Genomic DNA, 19,406 nt, shown 5'->3' with positions numbered 1-19,406 from the left:
CCCCTAGGAGAGCAAGAAAGGGACACAAGTGGCTCACACCACATCCACCGCACTTCCTTCCAACACAAACGCTGCTCACACAGAGCCCCCGCATCCTCTCCATGCCTCCAAAACCTGGGCAGAACCTCCGTGGAAAGACAGAAGGTTAATCCATAAAACTTCTGGTAAACAATACTTCTGCAGTTTTTCATTTCCATGTTTGCATTTTTAAAAATGCAAATGTTGCCAAAAAGGAAGGAAAACACCATACAATGATTCTCAAGACAGAAACAGATCACTGAACTACCATGATTTATGTGGGTTTTTTTCTCTAACCACCGTTGGGAAATCTTAGACATTTCTAGCTGGTAGATTCCTTTTAAGACAGCCTAAGTTAACAAATGTCTTATAATTGCGAAATAATTTGTTTTCGTGACCCATATACTGTGAATATAAGAGAGCAGAAAAGAATTTAAAAGTACATGAAATAGAAGCTGAAGAAAACACACCTAACCTGATCTTACTGTGCCTGCCTCCTTTCTCCTGGTCCTTAAAGGTCAGCATTAATGTTAATATAGCCGTAGGTTTCACAACCTTCCCCTGTCTAAATACGAATATTCACAATAATTATTTTCCAGTGTTTCATCCACAATTTCTAGTTACCAAGGCAATTAGAAAACACCTTAAATATGTCATTTCCTCATTAAGTAGCAATAATTACAAACATTTTTCAGGATGTATTAGAATAGCCTACCTTTCCCAGCGGTCATGACTGTCAGGGATCTCCGTACAAATAAAACCACTGCTCTGAAAGCTCTACCTGCTCACAGCAACTTAGCATCAGCCAACTCTCCACCCACACGACTTCTTCAGGGCTCTCCAAGCACCACGACAACTGCACCCTGCTCCAAAATAAAAGCCCAGACCATATACAACAGTGATCTGTGTGTGTGGAAGCAGGGGGCCTTCTCCATCTGACGTTACTCATGTCAGAGAGCCTTCTTTAAAACCGGTATTAAGGTTTTTTTTAGCCAACTACCTGGTTTTCCACCCAAAAAAACCAGAGAACGTTCTTACTATAAACTTTAAACGAGAATAAAGTCAAGAAGTTACTCTCTTATTTCCACATAGATGATAAAGCAGGCTGTCAGCTGCAGCTTAAACTACTTAAGCTGGTATCAGAAACAGTCTCTTCCGAGCTATTTTAGGTGGTGGTCTCCTTAGCACAGACAGCACGCTTGCCAGGCTTGTAACATATCCCTGTAGCTGTGACTATGGAAACACTTTCCTAAGATACTGAACCAGAATCCCAAACCCTGTAATGTGCAGCCTTATAAACAAGTAGGGGCGGGGAGGAGGAACCCATTATGAGCACCTGATCCACTCATTCACAGTCACTCTTTTTCAAGATCAAGATAATAACAGCTTAGCTTCTTAATAAGGACAAGACAGTCAATTCACCTTTAAGGGAATGCTTTGTCCTAGCCACGCTGGGCAACGGTTCAGATCTTACCTAACAAGTCATCATCGGTCTATTTGTTTTCACACTCGTATTTCTCATCACCAACAACTTAGAAATGATAGCTAACATTTTTCAAATTATAAATATTTTTAGTAAAAGAATGTAAGTCAGGCTTCAATTTGCCGCAAAATGATACCCTAGATATGTTCACGGATAAGGGTCAATAATTTTATGATTACCTATTATGTAGTTTATAATTCTGTCAGCAAATAAGTACTTGTTCTTTAGCTACAGATTTATCATGGCATTTTCATAGATTTAACCAGCATGGTACTTTCACTCTTTTTCCTCAAAAATATGTTAGCTTTGCTCAAGAAACTCAAAAGCATGCACATTTTTAACCGAATTAAATATCCACGGGCCTCATTTCAATCAAATCCAATTAAAGATCATTAAGTGGCTTCAGATAAGGGACAATGACTAGTCTATAATTACTGGCGCTTTCAAGCTGAAAATCCAAGTCTCCCATGAGCATAAGCACATCTGCATGATTTTAAAGACGTACACAGAAAATAATTTGTTTTTTGAAGCCCATAAAAGGAAAAACTGTAATTTTTGCTTCAAGGGGTTTGTTAATTATATGGGGATGGAAAAATGAAAAAGAAACATCTATAAGACAACATATTTTTAACTCCCATATTCTTGCCATTCAAAACTGAAAGGGCTTTAGGTAACTTAGCAACACAAAAGAACCATACAAAAATGAAGTACTCTATTGTAAGCAGGACACTCATTTCCAATTGCTACTCAGATGCTTTTTCACCGCTGTTTTAGTTATAATTCTTACACTTCTAAAAAATTAAGACTGTGGGATTTATATAAATATAACCAATTACACATCTTAATGCCAACATAATTTTGGAGTTCTATAGTGGCATAGGATCCAGCATTGTCACTGCAGTGGCTCGGGTCGCTGCTGCAGTGTGAGTTTGATCCCTGGCCTGGGAATTTCTGTACGCTCCAAGTACAGCCATATAAAAAAAGAACAGCATAATTTTGAACATGTCAAGAAATACAACCCAGGATAAAAACCGCTTTTTTTTTTTTTTTTTTTTTTTTTAAGGAATAATTGCTATTTGGGAATTCCCTGGTGGCTCAGTGGGTTAAAGATCTGCTGTTGTCACTCAAGTTCCTTGGCCTGAGAGCTTCCACATGCCAAAAAAAAAAAGATTACTATTACATTAATAGTTTCTTTCGACTTAGCTCAAATCCAAAGCTTTTCCTACTCAAATGAGCATTATTGTTCACAAGTAATAAAAGAAAAAATAGATAAATTAGACCATCAAAACTAAAAACTTTTAGGTGCCAAGTGAAAAGAAAACCCACAGAATTGGAAAAAATATTTGGAAATCATTTATCTCATAAGAGTCTTGTATTTAGTATTTATATAAAAACTAGATAGCTCAACAACAAAGACAAACCAATTTTAAAATGGGCAAAGGACTTGGATAGAGATTTCCCTAATAAGATCTACAAAGGACCAACAAGCACATGAAAATATACTCATCATCATTAGTCATGAGGAAAATGCAAATCAAAATAATGACATACCACTTCACACCCACTAGGATGACTGTAATTTTAAAAAAGAAAGTTGTTTTGTGTTCTGTTTTGTTGGAGAGGATGTGGGGAAATGAGAAGCCTCACACATTGCAGGGAGAAATAAAAGCAGGGGGTGGGGCACTGTGGGAAATAGCCTGACAGCTCCTCAGTGAGAGGGCTAATTCTTCAGACACAGAATTACCAAAGCATCCAGCAACGCCACTCCATATCCTCAAAAGAACTGAAAACATATGTTCAACGAAAACTTGTAAACGAGTGTTCAAAACAGCACTATTCACAAAAACCAGAAAGGCAGAAACCACCCTAATGTTCATCAGACGGTGAACAAAACACCATAAAAAGGGATGAGGTGCTGACCATGGATCAACTTGAAAATGTTAAGTGAAACAAGCCAGACACAAAAGAACATATATTGTATGGTTCCATGTACCTGAAATGTCCAGAAGAGGCAAACTGATAAAGGCAATCAGTGGTTGCCAAGTGGTAGGAGGGTAGTTTAAAGAGGTAGGGAAGTGACAGCTAAAGAACACGGGTTTCTCTGCTGTGGTGACGAAAATGTTCTAAAACTAACAGTGGTGAGGGCTGCACACATCTGTAAATATACTAAATATGACTGAATTACATACTTTAAGTGGATGACTGTACAGTATGTGAATTACACCTCAAAAGAACAGTTTTTAAAGTGCATTACTGTTAAAGAAAACATACACTAAATTTTAAATGTGCACTCCAAAAAAAAAAGCCAAAATCTAAAAGAAACACAAGCGTGACAGTTATTCTCAAATGATGTTCTGCTACTCTTCCTTTTTTTTTTTTTTTTCCCCCTAGGGCTGCACCTGTGGCATATAGATAAGTTCCCAGGCTAAGGATTGAATGGGAGCTGCAGCAGTGGGCCTATACCATGGCCACAGCAAAGCCAGATCCAAGTCATATCTACAACCTATGCTATAGCTTGCAGCAACGCTGGATCCTTAACCCATTGAGCAAGGCCAGGGATCAAACCTGCATCCTCATGGATTCCAGTCGGGTTCTTAACCCACTGAGCCACAATGGGAGCCACAGTTATTTTTTTTTAATGAATATATACGGAGTTCCCTGGTGGCTCAGTGGGCTACAGACCCAGCATTGTTACTGCTGTGGCACGGGTTCAATCTCTGGCCCGAGAACTTTTGCATGCTATAGGCACAACCAAAAACATATAAATAATAAAGAATAAAAATAAATGAATATATCCCTAAAATGGAGCAATGCAGGAGAGTACCAACCCTGTTCCAGGCCATATGCAGGGAGCTGTACACAATCTCATTTATTCTGCACAGAAAAGGCGCACAGTGGCTTCCAGTTGGCTTAGAGTTGATTTGCTCTAAGTCACACCGTGGGCAGTGGGCAGCGGCCAGCCTATGCGGTGGAGCAGAGAAGCCCTCTCTAAAGACAGCAGAGGTTACACACCTCGAAGGCTGTCCCTCCCAGCCTCTCCCTGACACTGGGTCTGCGCTTCCTGTGGGGGAAGTGGACGTCCGCATCCAAAATCAACAACCACTGTTGCCACACGGTCACCCCTCAGAAAAGGACCCTGAGCTCTCGCCGACATGGTTGTGAAAGACAGGCCTCTGTGGGGCCAGTCTAGGAAATCCATCTGTGAGCACACTGTCTGCGAGTGAATCAAAAGGGGCAGCCTTCCATGGATCAGAACCTCAGCCCAAAGGCTGCTCAGGAACCTGGACGTGAAACCCACACTGCCTGCTCTCACTGCCTTTCACTCATCTCTTTCTCAGCTCTGACCCTCACGCAACATGGAGTCTGACTGGAGTCGGTGAGTCCATGGTGAAGGCAGACAAAAAACAGCAGGGACCTTGGGTACAAAGTGCTCATGGATATGCCCCATCCTTGGGATGCAACACAGAAAGCAATGACTCCCATCAAATGCCCAACCCAGAGGACTCACCGGGCCCGGGACCAGGCGTCCACATCCTGGAACGAGCAGAAACAGACCCACGGGGCCCTGTACACAAAGGATATAACCACCAAATGCAAACCCATGACTAGCCAAAGTACGGGTGCCTGAAGTTCCAAGAGCTTTGAAGACGGAGGGGATACTGAGGGGCCGAGCTGGAGAGGATGAGGAGCAGGCAGCCGAGAAAGAGAAGATAGCAGGATCACGCACCAAGATTCTAGAGGAAAGGTAACAAGGACAGACAGGTGACCACTGTCAGCCCCAAGGGAAGCCAGGCTAAGAAGGCTGTGGGCACTAGGAGCAAGCTGCAGCAGGCTGGGAAGGACCTGGCTTATCTTGAGAGCAATCAATAGAAATCATAGGAAGATTTTTTTTTTTTCCTCAATGTGTGTAGTGAGGGCAGGAGGCAGAATCCACCTGTCACATAGAGACGTGCTGACAGACTCTGCATCTAAATCCCTTCATGGGATTGAAGGTCCCCTCTCCCACCCCACCCCCCTCCACCCCCCGGCCACCATCACCAAACAGCGAACGTGCTAACGTGAATGTCTGTCTTTCTCTTAAAACAAACAATAGTCACCAATTGTCATTGTTTTCCCCTATTCTGAGAAGTTGATGGTAACAAGTGGGGATATTTTTAGGAGGTTAATGTTTGCAAAGTTCCTAAGAAGAATACACCTAATCTGGAACTGATACTAATTTTCTATTTCAGCATTTCTACTAAAAATTATAGAAAGGGCCATGCCCACAGCCCACCTCTTGAACTTGACTTGAACGACACATGTCCCAACTCTGCTTCACCAGAGCCCATTATTTCTGATGGATGGAGAGAAAACAAGCCAAGCGAAATACTGATAACTGGCAGAGCTGGGTGGTGGCCACATGGGGGTTCACTGAATATACATTTAAAGTTTTCCAAAGAAATTAAAAGGGAAGGAGGTCAGAGGACCTTCTTGCTTTGACGCCTCTCCCAGATGCACCTGTAGACTGTGGCTACAGATTGTGTCCACCTCCAAGAAACCTGAGGTCAGATCAGCTCAGATTTCAGAAAAGTGAGCCTCTCACAAGCCAACACCAAAATGACAGTGCAGGTAGTACTTTTTTAAATGGTCTGGATTTTGGCAACAGCCTACACCACAACAGACTGGGGCGAGAGGGGGGAGGGCAAGAAAGAAGGCAGGGAGGAAAGCTAGCAGGTGATTTTAATGGTCCAGACGAAGAATGGTAATTATAGGTGGGATCAGCATGCTGGAGACGGTGAGAAGTGGATCCTTCCAACACTCGGAGTCAAAATCTGTAAGACCAGCAAACATACCTATGACAGAGAGGAAGACAGAGGCATACAAGATTTATATGCCAGGGTGCAGAGCTGAGCAGCCAGCCATGGAAGAGGTACAGAGAAGATCCAGGATGAGGATATGTTTAGTTGATTTGTGTTTTGTCTTTGAGCCAGAGGGTTATCATGAAATCTGGACTTTTTTTTCTTTATTATTTGCTAAGATTCTGGCTTTAAATACTCATCTTAGATAATGAATCAATGTCTGGCAGCTCCGTCACATACAGTTAGTAACACTGAGACAAGATATGGGCAAGAATAAATGTCCTCTGGCTGGTGAACAAAGTTCCAGCCATGTATAATTAAAACCCAGAGGAGAGCACTGCCTGAGAAACAAAAAGGCCTGGGACCAAGCTTCGGGGCTTTAATGGCAAGTAACAGGCATCACACAAGTGAAGGAGACCTAGAAAGAACAGCTCAAAGGCAGGAAAAATTCTAGAGATCAGGCCAGAGGAGCCGAGGACAAAGGAAGTTTCAAGAGGAAGAAGGGGTCAACAGTGTCCAACGTGGTGAGAGACCACACAGGGCGAACAGAGAAGTGTCTGCTGGCGGCAGTAGCACAGAAGTCACCTGGTGACAGCACTGGCCTGGCCGCGGCATCAGTGACATGACAAGACTCCAAGAATGGAGCAGCTGGAGGAGTTATTAGAGGGCAAAGAGATCTGGATGGGGAACACAGACGTTTAAAAAAAAAAGAAAAAAAAAAAAAGGAACTCCTGTCTTGGCTCAGCAGTTAACAAATCTGACTAGCATCCATGAGGACGCAGGTTCAATCCCTGCCCTTGCTCAGTGGGTTAAGGATCCAATGTTGCCGTGAGTGGTATAGGTCGCAGATGCAGCTTGGATTCTGCGTTGCTGTGGCTGTGGCACAGACTGGAAGCTGCAGCTCTGATTAGACCCCTAGCCTGGGAACCGCCATGTACTGAAGGTGCAGCCCTAAAAAAAGCAAGAAAAGGAAAAGAAAAAAAAACCCACAGACCCAAAATGGAGTCCCTTGGGCTAGGCCATGCCACCAAAGCAGGGCTTAACACCTACCCTAACCAAGCTTCAACCCGACTTCCCACCCCCACCATCAGATATGTAGTCTTATGGGTCAGCCAGAAATGTCTTGGTCTGCACCAGTGAAGTCACCTGTCACATGGGTGTCCTCCATCCCTCTAAGGAAGATGAGGTCATGAGCCAGAGACCTGCTCCAGCCCGCGCATGTACGTTACCCCACAGGTAGGTTACTTTAGCCTGGAATGGTCTTTTTTGTTTGTAACTCCTTAGTCTTGCCTTTAAAAATCTCGCCCTTTCTTAGTCCTTTGGAGGCCCCTCTACTTGCTGGATATATTACTGCCCAACTCATGAGTTCGGTAAAGCCAACTAGAGCTTCACAATTTACTCAACTGAGTTTTGGCTTTTTTAACACAAGACAACTCAGGAGAAGTCTACCACACAAGGGAGGAGAGAGGGAAAGGAAATGGCTGGGTGAGGATAGATGTAGGTGTGCTTTTAGTGAAAGACACTTAGCATTTTTAAAACTTACCAGGCCAGACAAAGGGGGAGGGAAGTGAGAACAGGTGCAGGCGAATCTCTCAATAAATTAAGACGCAAAACTCAACAATGTAACAGCAAACCAAACACAATACTATAAAAGGACTTGTGCACTATGACCAAGTGGGATTTATTCCACGCATACAAGAGTGGTTTACGCTAAGAAGCAAGCAAGCAAGCAAGACAGACAGACAGACAATTCACAATATTATCAGGCTAAAGAAAAACCAGCATACCAATGATGCCAAAAAAATCATTTGGTGAAAAAAAAAAAAAAAAAAAAAAAACTCAACACCCTAAAAGACATCCAAGACTGAAAAGACAGAGGTAAAACAATCTCTATTCACAGATTACACGATCCTATATGTAGAAAATCCTAAGGAATCCACTGGAGAGGGAAACTGAGTTAATAAATGGTTTGAGCAAAGTTGCCAAAAATAAGATCAAATAGAAAACTGCATTGTATTTCTAAATACTGGCAATAGGAGTTCCCATCGTGGCGCAGTGGTTAACGAATCCGACTAGGAACCATGAGGTTGCGGGTTCGGTCCCTGCCCTTGCTCAGTGGGTTAATGATCCGGCGTTGCCGTGAGCTGTGGTGTAGGTTGCAGACGCGGCTCGGATCCTGCGTTGCGGTGGCTCTGGCGTAGGCCGGTGGCTACAGCTCCGATTCAACCCCTAGCCTGGGAACCTCCATATGCCGTGGGAGCGGCCCAAGAAATAGCAACAACAACAACAACAAAAGACAAAAAAAAAAAAAAAAAAAAAAGACAAAAGATAAATACTGGCAATAAACAATCCAAAAATTTAAAAAAAAAAATTCCACTTACAATACCACCAAAAAGAACAAAATACTTAGGAATAAATTTAACGAATGAGTATAAGACTGTACACACTGAAAACTACAAATCACTGGTTAAAGGAGTTTAAAGACCTAAATAAATCGAAAGGTATCTTTTGCTAATGGATTAAAAGGATTAATGTTGTGAAGACGGCAACTCCTCAAATTGATCAACAGGTGCAATATAGTCCCCTATCAAAATTGCAGCTGCCTTTTTGCAGAAAGTGACATTAGTTAATCCTATAAATTCATGTGGAAATGCAAGGAACCCAAAAGAGTCAAACCAATCCTGAAAAGAACAAAGCTGAAAAACTCAAAACTTAACCCAAATGTCCTTCAACTAATGAGTATATAAACAAAACATGGTATATTTATAGAAGAAAATGTTATTCAGCCATAAAAAGGAGAGAACTACTAAACATGATGCCACATGGATGAACCTCGAAAACACTGCTAAGTGAAAGAAGTCATACACCATATGATTCCATTTATATAAAATGCCCAAAATAAGCAACTCCAAAGAGACAGAAAGCAGATTGTTAGGGATTAGAAGGAGAGGAAATAGCGCTAATGGACATAGGTTTGAGGAGTGGGGAGCTGACGACAATATTCTGGAATTAGTGGTGGTAACTGCACAATTTTGTGAATCCATGAAAAACCACGGAATTAAGCATTTTTAAAAGGTGAATTTTTTGATAGCAACTATATCAATATTTTTAATAGGCTGATGATTTCAAAAACTCCAACACCTATTTGTGATAAAAACTCAGATAACACAGGAATGGAGAGGAACTACTTCATCTTGCTAAAGAACATTAACAAGAAATACAGTTGGCATCAGACTTAGGAAAAACCTAGGACTAGGAACCAGGCAAGGAGGTCCACTTACACCATTCTTATTTTACATATGGTAGAATTTCTAGCCAGTGTAATAAGGCAAGAAAAGGAAATAACATACACAGATCTGAAAGAGACAAAGCTTCCTGTTTGCAGATGATATGACTGTCGATGTAGAAAATCCCAAGGTATCTACAAAAACTCCCAGAACTAACAAGAAAGTTCAGAAAGGTGGCAATACAAGCTGTATAAAGAGCAGGGAAGAGGAAACAGAGGGTGGATGGGCTGAGAAAAAGTAGAACAGTCAATGATCTGAAGGCCAAAAGAGTTCAAAGAATGGTTACACTGAAGGTCAGTGGGCAAATAAATAAAATGAGAGGAGGGGGGGACGAGTTTTATTCTCTTGCTATTGCAGTGTCTCCATGCTGTCCAAACATTCAACAACTCTGGCAGAGAAGAAAATGAGGGAGTTTATTTTTTAAGAGTTATCAAATATTTTCTTGGTCTCTCGAAATTACCACAGAGAGTCCAAGTTATCTGGGTTAGGAATTTTAAAACCTTTATATATATATATATATATATATATATATATATATATATATATATATATTACCCCTTTAGGCTTTTCTATTCTGGCTCTAACAAGTAAAAGAGTAATACTACACATATCAACAAAACATATCTTGTTTTACTGCACTTTGCTCTATTGTGGTTTGCAGGTATTATTTTGGGGTTTTTCAAGTTTTGTTTACAAATTGAAGGGTTTTTTGGCAAATCTTTATCAAGCAAGTCTACTGGAGCCATTTTTCCAACAGCAATTGCTCACTTTGCATCCCTATGTCACATTTTGGTAATTCTCACAATATTTCAAACTTTTTCATTATTACTATATTCATTACAGTGATCTGTGGTCAGTGAGCTTTAATGTTGTTATTGCAAAAAGATTATAACTCACTGAAGGGTCGGATGATGGTTAACATTTTTTTAGCAAGAAAGTATTCTTTTAATTAAGGATGTACACTGTACTTTTTTAAAAATATATAATGCTATTGCACACTTAAAGAATACAGTATAGTATAAGCATAACTTCTATTTTTTTATTTTTTGGCCACACTTGTGGCATGTGGAAGTTCTGGGGCCAGGGATCAAACCCACACCACAGGAGCAACCTGAGCCACAGCAGTGACAGTGCGAGATCCTTAACCCACTGAGTCACTAGGGAACTCCCTAAACAAAACGTTGATACATACTGGGAAACCAAAACCTTTACACGACCCGTTTTATTAACATTCTTTTTTACTGCAATGGTCTGGAACCAAACTCAATATATCTCTGAGGTCTGCCTCTATAATAAAAAGCTGAAAAGGCCTCTAATACATTTTCAGTTTTTTACAATTTGTTACAAACTCTTCTTTTTTAACACAGATGCCTAAAAGAACTGTTTTCATCCTCAATTCTATCCCTATACTACATACACATGCTAACAACAGATATACACATGCACATCCCATAAAAACAAAGAAACAGGGGCAATATTCACACCTGGACAATTAGAATAAACTGCTGCTGGGATGCACCCAAGGCCACAAGATTTTGGGATATTTGATGATTAAATTATGTTGTCACGTTCATTAAAACTCTAGAATATTCAAAATATGTGTAAATCAAGCCAGTTTGCAGCATGCCTTAAACTTATACAGTGATGTATGTCAACTATTTCTCAATAAAACTGGGGAGGAAATACTCATGGAGTGTGTATATATATATATATAATTTTCTAGCCAAGGGCTGCAACACGGATGTGGTCTTTCTCTCCAATGCCAGCATTACAATGAGATTGTCTCATAACTATAATAAAGACATGAAGCACAAACTTACTTTTCTGCCACGACTGCTACCTCCTTGCCCAGTACTTTTATCTTGGTACCAACATGTTGTAAACTGGAAAGCCACACACACTACACAAATGCAAATACACAAAACTGAAAGCATGTGTCTAGCAAGTGGCTGGGCAACCCTGACCATGCACAGCCTCAGCCCCACCCCTCACTGGATGACTCCAAGGCAGAGGTCCAGTCTCAGCTCCAACAGTGAGACAGTTTTTAAAGCACATATAAGAGTATATACAAAGGTAGAGGGTAATGTGCAAAAATTACGCCGTGGCTGAAAATTTACATATGTTTTGAATATTCTACAGTTATAGGAAAATTAATTAGAAGAGAATACACAAAAATGAAAACTTGGCAATAGCTGAATCATAATTAACCTGTTTCCTTTCAATATTGTAATGTTTTTACAAATGTATGAAAAAAAATGAGGTTTAATAAAAGCATTTTATAAGACACATACTATTTTTTTTTTTGACACATACTATTTAAAGGCAAATTCCTTACTGATGATGATAGGTATACAGCAAAGTATGAGTCAGAAGACCTGGATTCTGTTCCTGTTCCACCATTATGTGCTATGTCACTTTAGGAGAAATCACTCAAAATTAACAACCTTGAGATATTCAAAATTTGAAAGCTACACTATGACCTAAGATCCTCAACAGTCGTGAAATAGTTGTGACACAATGACATATCTGGCTTTAGAAAAGTTCTTGTTGGCAATTGACTTTTTGATGACTTCAAAAAGGCACCGAAGGGGTTCCTGTTGTGGCTCAGAGGTAATGAACCCAACTAGTATCAATGAGGACGTGGGTTTGATCCCTGGCCTCGATCCGTGGATTAAGGATCTGGCATTGCCGTGAGCTGTGGTGTAGGTCACAGACGCGGCTCAGATCTGGTGTTGCTATGGCTGTGGTATAAGCCGACAGCTACAGCTCCGATTCGACCCCTAGCCTGGGAACTTCCATTTGCTGCAGGTTAGGCCCTAAAAAATAAAAAAAGGCACCAAGAATAAAGAAGAGGAAAAAAAAGTTCTTGCCCTTGTGAATAAACAATAAAAAAAGTTCTATACAAGTAATACACATTAGGAAGGAAAATCTGGCAGGGTGGGGACAGAGAGCTCTCTCTGGACACTGGAGATGATATTCCAGATGGCCTCTAACGAAGGGAGCCTCCAGCAGAGACCCAGACAGAGTAAGAAAGAGGCCACAATGACACCCAGGGGACACATGATCAGGCAAAAGGAATCATAAGCAGAGGCCCTGAAGCAGGAGGAGCTCAGAAACTTAACAATTAGCAAGGAAGCCAAGGGCTTGGAGCCAAGGGAAGCTTGGGGAAGAATAATACAAGATGACGTCAGAATGGTTCTGTATCAGATCGTGGAGGGCCTGAAGGGACATAGCAAGCCCCTGAACTGTGGTATCTGCACCAGGAAACCTCTGGAGGATTGTGAATGAACTCAGGATTAACATCACCTGGGCTACCTCCTAAAAGGATTACACTGGTTGCTGTGTGAAAAACAAACTCTAGGAGTTCCCTGACGGTTCAGGAGGTTAGGGATCCAGTGTTGTCACTTCTGTGGCGCAGGTTCAATCCATGGCCTGGGAACTTCAGCATGCCTTGGATGCGGCCAAAAAAAAAAAAAAAACCAAACTCAGAGTTCCCGATGTGGCACAGTGGGTTAAGAAACCAAATGCAGCAGCTCTGGTTGCTACAGAGGTGCAGGTTCAATTCCCAGTCTGGTGCAGTGGGTTAAAGGATCTGATGTTGCTTCAGCTGTGATGTAGGCCAGCAGCTACAGCTCCAATTCCATCCCTAGCCTGGTAATTTCCATATGCCAGGAGTGCAGCCTTTGGGGGAAAAAAGGAAAAAAACAGACTCTAGGTGTTGGGAGAGAAGAAACACCACAATGGCTTGTGCTAGGGGGAAAGTAGCAGTTACACCAAGAATCTTTGGGGTCCTAGATGTACTTCTTAAAATAGAGCCAACAGGATTAGCTAATGGATTCAGTGTAGGTTATGAAAGAAAGTCAACAACAATTCCATAGTTTCTAGCCTGGGAAAGTGGGCAAGTGGAGGTAAAGGTTAAGACCTAGAAACTCAATCAAGATATATAATTCAGCTGTTCAGAAATATCAGACATCATAAGTAATACTTATATTAAAAATGAAACTTAGCAAAAGCAGGATTGGTCACTTTCTCTACTCACCATTTGCAGATTGTACCATGTTTCCAGATTTTTGGACTTCATCAAATTTTGTAAAAATTACATTCAACCTGTATGAAAAAAATATATACATATATAAAAACTATTAACCAGCACTGTTTATAATCATATTATACACTAATATGAAGCTCAGTCTCACTCATTGATAACAGACCCAGTTAATGACAACAGTAACTATACTAACAACATTAACAACAGCCAACAATAAACAAGCACTTGAGGAGTTCTCATCGTGGCTCAGCAGTTAACGAATCTGACTAGCATCCACGAGGATGCAGGTTCAATCCCTGGTCTTGCTCAGTGGGTAAAGCATCCAGCGTTGCTGTGAGCTGTGGTGTAGGCTGCAGACATGGCTTGGATCCTGCATTGCTGTGGCTCTGGCGTAGGCTGGCGGCTACAGCTCCGAATCGACCCCTAGCCTGGGAACTTCCATATGCCAAGGGTGCAGCCCTAAAAAGCAAAATAATAAAATAATAATAATAGTAAGTGAGCACTTGCTTTCTATAAGCCACACACTGACCTAAGGGCTCTACCTGAAAGATCTCCTTTACTTCTCATAACTGCTGTCTAAGGGATCATGACCATCCCCATTTTACAGATAAGGAAATCAAGGCCCCCTGACGTGAGGTGTCACAGTTGGTCATGGTGGAGATGCCAGCCCTGAGAGTAAGACCTCAGAGCCCAGGCTCTCAGACACTCTATTAAACTGACCGACTTCTCTATGCAAAATGAATGCATTATGAAAAGTCGTATTTCTCATATTTCTAGCTAAGCACAGACCGCTGATTACTCAGGATAAAGATTTTCAAAATGCACTGGTGTTACAATACAAAGGCTTTGCTGTGGCTGTTACTTAATTTAAAAATGCTATAATTTCTCTAGAAACAAATGTTGTGACTGGATAATCTTCAGCTTCAAAATCCGGATTTTCTATTAATGGATCATTTTCATCTTGACATTCTAAAAGAAGTAAAACTCCTAACCAGTCCAAATATTCCATCCTACTGACACCAAAATGAGAAGAAAATTAGCAGGGTGGGGAGGGGTTGTAATCTTACCTTGTAGAAAGTCAAGAAAAAAAGAAGATTTTCCCAAGCAAAACACAGATATATTGGAATAAGTAAGTATAAAGGTTTAGATTCCAAAATCACATACTTTTATATTCCGACCTTGGCCACCTACTTCAGGGACTAGACTAAAAAGCTTAGCACTTTCTTAGAAACCAGCCTGTCACACAAGTTCCACTTCAAACATGCTTGTCTTTTCTTCCCAACCAGTATGAAAGCCCCTTAGGAGCAGGGACAGGACCTGTATTGTCTCTGGTATTCTGTGTATATCACACATCAATCATGTAGCGCAGGAGGGTGACATCACGGTGGGAGAGCTGGTCCCTACCTGTCCCTGCCCCCAACGTGGGAAACACGGTATCTTCCACACTCTGGCCTCAGTCCATGCCCTCATTCATTCACTGAACTAGTGCTGCGATGGCCATATCCTGAGTGTGCCAAGTTCCCACCCTCTAGAGCTCCTCCTACTTCTACTTCATTCTAGTCTAGACTGGGACATTCTAAGGAACAGGAGTACCAAAGACACCCATCAGGTAACAGAGGTAAGATGCCGCCGCTGAAGCAGCCTGATGCACTGCCTCTCCTGCTTCCCATTCCATAGCAGACGTCCATCTTTTCAACCCATCTCTCCATCTAAGCCCAAACATAGCCCCAGGAATCCTTCTCAAAACTGCTCCAGGCATCTACTACCAAAAGCCAAAGTCAGCACTGCATTAAAGAACTATTTGTCACCTCAGGACCACATGGGGAAAACTATTACTCACTTTCAAATCCAGGGGTTACTAAAAATCTGGAAAGATGCCTTAGAATCAATTCCTACGATGTTTCCATCACCTTCCCTTTTATAAGTTGCAAAGATCCCCAGTGGCTTGACCAGCCTGTAAATAATATCACCACACAGGTTGCCAGGGCATGCCTTGACCAAGCTACCACTTTATTGTGTCACAACTACGCCCTCTGACGTGAGCATGCCTGCAAGTTTGGACATCAGGGACAAAGGATTTGGTTCCTGAAACTACCGGGAGGAGGCCATCATTTCTTCCATTCCTGGGAGAGTATTCACCATTATCAATGGCAAGTGTGGAAGATTCTGTAGATTCTCTGTGCTATGGTAATGTCTATGCACAGTGGCCACCTTTCTCACAACAACCAGATGTGGAAATGCTAAAGCTACTACCATTACGGGCACATGTACCTTAATTCAGAATTCCTTCAGGAAAGCATGCCTTTCCCCTGCTGTCACACTCCTGTCTCAGTAGCTGAGTTCTTCCTTGCTCACTAAGGCCCACACAATGGCCCCTATCAAGATGACCAGCTCTGGGATCGGCAACCTGGCTTTATGACACTCTAACCCCAACAAAGCCTGCCTTAGGAACAGCTGCCATCTGCCAGCTCTGAACACAGAAATATAAAGAGCCTGTCCTGGGACCCATCAATTGGCGCAAGTTTGAAAGTGTCAGTTTTACATGTTCGAAGACACTGACTACATAACTTATGACTACCCTCTGAGGCCACCCAATTTCGTGGACTTTTTAAATTTTAAATCTTTGGCTCTCAAATTCAAAATAACTGTCTCTACTAGTTTGACAAATAACCTAATACCACTTTCCCCTGGTTTTTCTGAACTTAAATTTTATATTCAATTCTTTGAGGCAATTAGTATTTATTTTACTGTAAGATGTAGATCTAATTATTCCTTTCTAGAATATTTTATAATACAAACTTAAAACAGTTTCCTAAAAGCAAATACTAGTAGTCCACCGAGATACTCAGAGTTTCTAACTGGTTCTTCGGTTCACTATTCTTAAATACAAGCAGGCAACCAAGGATTATAGGCTACATGAGCAAAGCCTCTAACGTGGAAATGAAACCAAAATGAAAATAAAGACACTCAAAAATCCCAATTTAGAGGAAAGAAAAAGGGTATAAAAAATTAATCTACCATTTCCAAGGAGATGAGGAAATACCATAATCATGAAAGTAAACAGGGACAGAGCCTGTCAAATGGCACCATAAGGACCTCTGAAAACCTGCTCCTCCAAAGAAGCAAAGAAAGTATTGACAAAATCTGTCAAAATCAAGTTTTCCCAAAACTCTAGAAATTAAACAAAGGCCTGCAACAACCCAAGGCGCATTCTTCAAGAGAAAAGGCTGAGTCCTGGTAGGAACAGCAAGCCTTCCCCTGCTCTGTACTGCCGACCTCCACCTCCCTCACAACCACTAGAAAGAGCTGAACAAGCCTGCATTCCGAAAACGTCCCCATTCACAGAGAACTACCACCATCTGACCTGTCTGGCATGTCCCCGAGCCCCCATCACAGGGCTTGTCGTTATATGCCCTCACTCCAGAGTAGGCTCAGTGCCAGACTCTTCCCGGAGGCCAAGATCAAAAAGAATCAGCAACAGCTGTTTAACATGGCAGCTGCCTGAGATGGCAATAACAAGTGGGGCAAAGAAACCCACCAAAACATGCACAGGTAAAAACTGCAGAGTGTAATGTTCTCAGGAAACTGAAAAGCTTGGCCATATTCCTGGGAATCTAGCAAAGGCATATATGGGCAAGGCTGTGTGCACGCCCAAGGATGATGACCCAAGAGGGCACCAATGTCTCCCCTCTGCTGACCATATGAGCCTCTGCACGAGCAGGCAATAAAGAGGTATAGAGGCAGAGATGTGTAAACTGCCTGCCAGAGCACTGAAAGCAAGTCCCAACATACACACAGAGCCTTCAGCAAAGGCTAGGAGAGTTCCTGGTGAAAGGTACTGAAGAAAATCTCTGTCCCATCATTAGCTGAACACTAACCCAATCAAGCAGAGACTAGTCTATAGCCATACCACCACCCTGAATGTGCCCAGTCTTGTCTGATCTCGGAAGCAGAGTTGGGCCTGGTTAGTACTTGGATGGAAGACCAATAGAGACTATAATAGCCACACAACCAAAAAATACAGGCTTTACCAAACTAGTTCAGAGAAGTCACTAAACATGTAACGAGCAAGAAAAACAATGAACACCAGCAACAGCAAGCCTGGTGAGGGGTGAAGACTGTGATTCCAAAGCTGCCACAATATAATATTTTAAATAATCAGTTTTAGTAAAGAATTATGAGACACATAAAGAAACGGTAAAACACAGCCCATACACGGGGAGAAGTCAATCACAGAAACTAGCTTTAAAGGAAGCCCAGACACTGAACAAACTAGATGAATACTTGAAACCAACTATTATTTATATGATGAAAGAAATACAGGAAACTATTTCTAAAGAACTAAGAGAAATAGGAGTTCCTGTCGTGGCTCAGTGGTTAACGAATCCGACTGGGAACCATGAGGTTGTGGGTTCCATCCCTGGCCTTGCTCAGTGGGTTAAGGATCCGGCGTTGCCGTGAGCTGTGGTGTAGATCACAGACACAGCTCAGATCCCGCATTGCTGTGGCTCTGGCGTAGGCTGGCGGCTACAGCTCCGATTTGACCCCCTAGCCTGGGAACCTCCATATGCCGTGGGAGCGGCCCAAGAAAATGGCAAAAAGACAAAAAGACCAAAAAAAAAAAAAAAAAAAAAAAGAACTATAGGAAATATGAGAACCAAGATCTCACCAAAAAGAATATCAATGAAGAGATGGAAAACATAAAAAAGAATCACACAGAAATTCTCAAAATGAAATTAAACATTCATAAACAATTGAAATTAAAAATTTACTAGGGAGACTCAACAGTGATTTGAGCTGGGAGAACATGGAAGCAAACTCAAAGATGAAGTCAATTGACACTGTCATGTTTGAAAAATAGGAAAAAAAAAATGTGTGGGGGCAGGGGGAAGGTGAGGGGGTGGGGATGAACAGAGGGCCTAAGAGATCATCTTTTTACTACATACCAACACACACTTAATGGGAATCCCAGAAGGAGAGGGGAAATGCAAAAGGACAGAAAGAATATGAGAAGAAATAATGGCCAAAAATGTTCCAAATTCATGAAGTTCAACAAACTCCCAATAGGATAAACTTAAAGAGATCCTAACCTGGATCTCTTTAAACAAAGGGTTAAGAGAAAAGATATAGAGAGTATCTTAAAAGCAACAACAGGGGAGTTCCCGTTGTGGCGCAGTGGTTAACGAATCCGACTAGGAACCATGAGGTTGCGGGTTCGGTCCCTGCCCTTGCTCAGTGGGTTAAGGATGTGGTGTTGCCGTGAGCTGTGGTGTAGGTTGCAGACGCGGCTCGGATCCCGTGTTGCTGTGGCTCTGGCGTAGGCCGGGAACCTCCATATGCCGCGGGTGCGGCCCAAGAAATAGCAACAACAACAACAAAAAGACAAAAAAAAAAAAAGAATAAATGAAACTTTAAAAAAAAAAAAAAAGCAACAACAGAAGGAGTTCCCATTGTGGCGCAGTGGGAATGAACCCTACTAGTATCCATGAGGATGCAGGTTTGATCCATGGCCATGCTCAGTGGATTGGGGAATCCAGTGTTGCCATAAGCTATGGTGTAGGTAACAGACGCAGCTTGGATCCCAAGTTGCATGGCTGTGGCGTAGGCTGGCAACTGTAGCTCCAATTCGACCCCTAGCCTGGGAACTTCCATTTGCCACAAAACCAAAAAAAAAAAGAAAAGAAAAGAAAAAGAAAGCAAGAAGAGAGAAGCCACTCATCATGTACAAGGGT

General features: G+C 41.8%; 1 protein-coding gene across 36 annotated transcripts in view; it reads right to left on the bottom strand.

Moving 5' to 3' along the window:
* Window positions 1-19,406, bottom strand: part of CLASP1 (cytoplasmic linker associated protein 1) — a 260,115-nt gene that overhangs the window by 135,826 nt on the left and 104,883 nt on the right. For 31 of the 36 annotated variants that reach the window (XM_021075175.1, XM_021075147.1, XM_021075149.1 and 28 more), the window contains exon 9: window positions 13,666-13,733. In XM_021075175.1, the coding sequence (XP_020930834.1) occupies window positions 13,666-13,733 (68 nt within the window). Of the gene's footprint in view, window positions 1-733; window positions 2,530-13,665; window positions 13,734-19,406 lie in introns of those variants that run through there. The other 5 variants (XM_021075180.1, XM_021075181.1, XM_021075178.1 and 2 more) reach the window with 4 other exon arrangements.

The sequence above is a fragment of the Sus scrofa genome, chromosome 15, assembly GCF_000003025.6.
Source record: "Sus scrofa isolate TJ Tabasco breed Duroc chromosome 15, Sscrofa11.1, whole genome shotgun sequence".
Classification (NCBI taxonomy): Eukaryota; Metazoa; Chordata; class Mammalia; order Artiodactyla; family Suidae; genus Sus; species Sus scrofa.
Note: the sequence above shows the minus strand (reverse complement) of the source record. Positions and strands in the feature narration are given on the sequence as shown.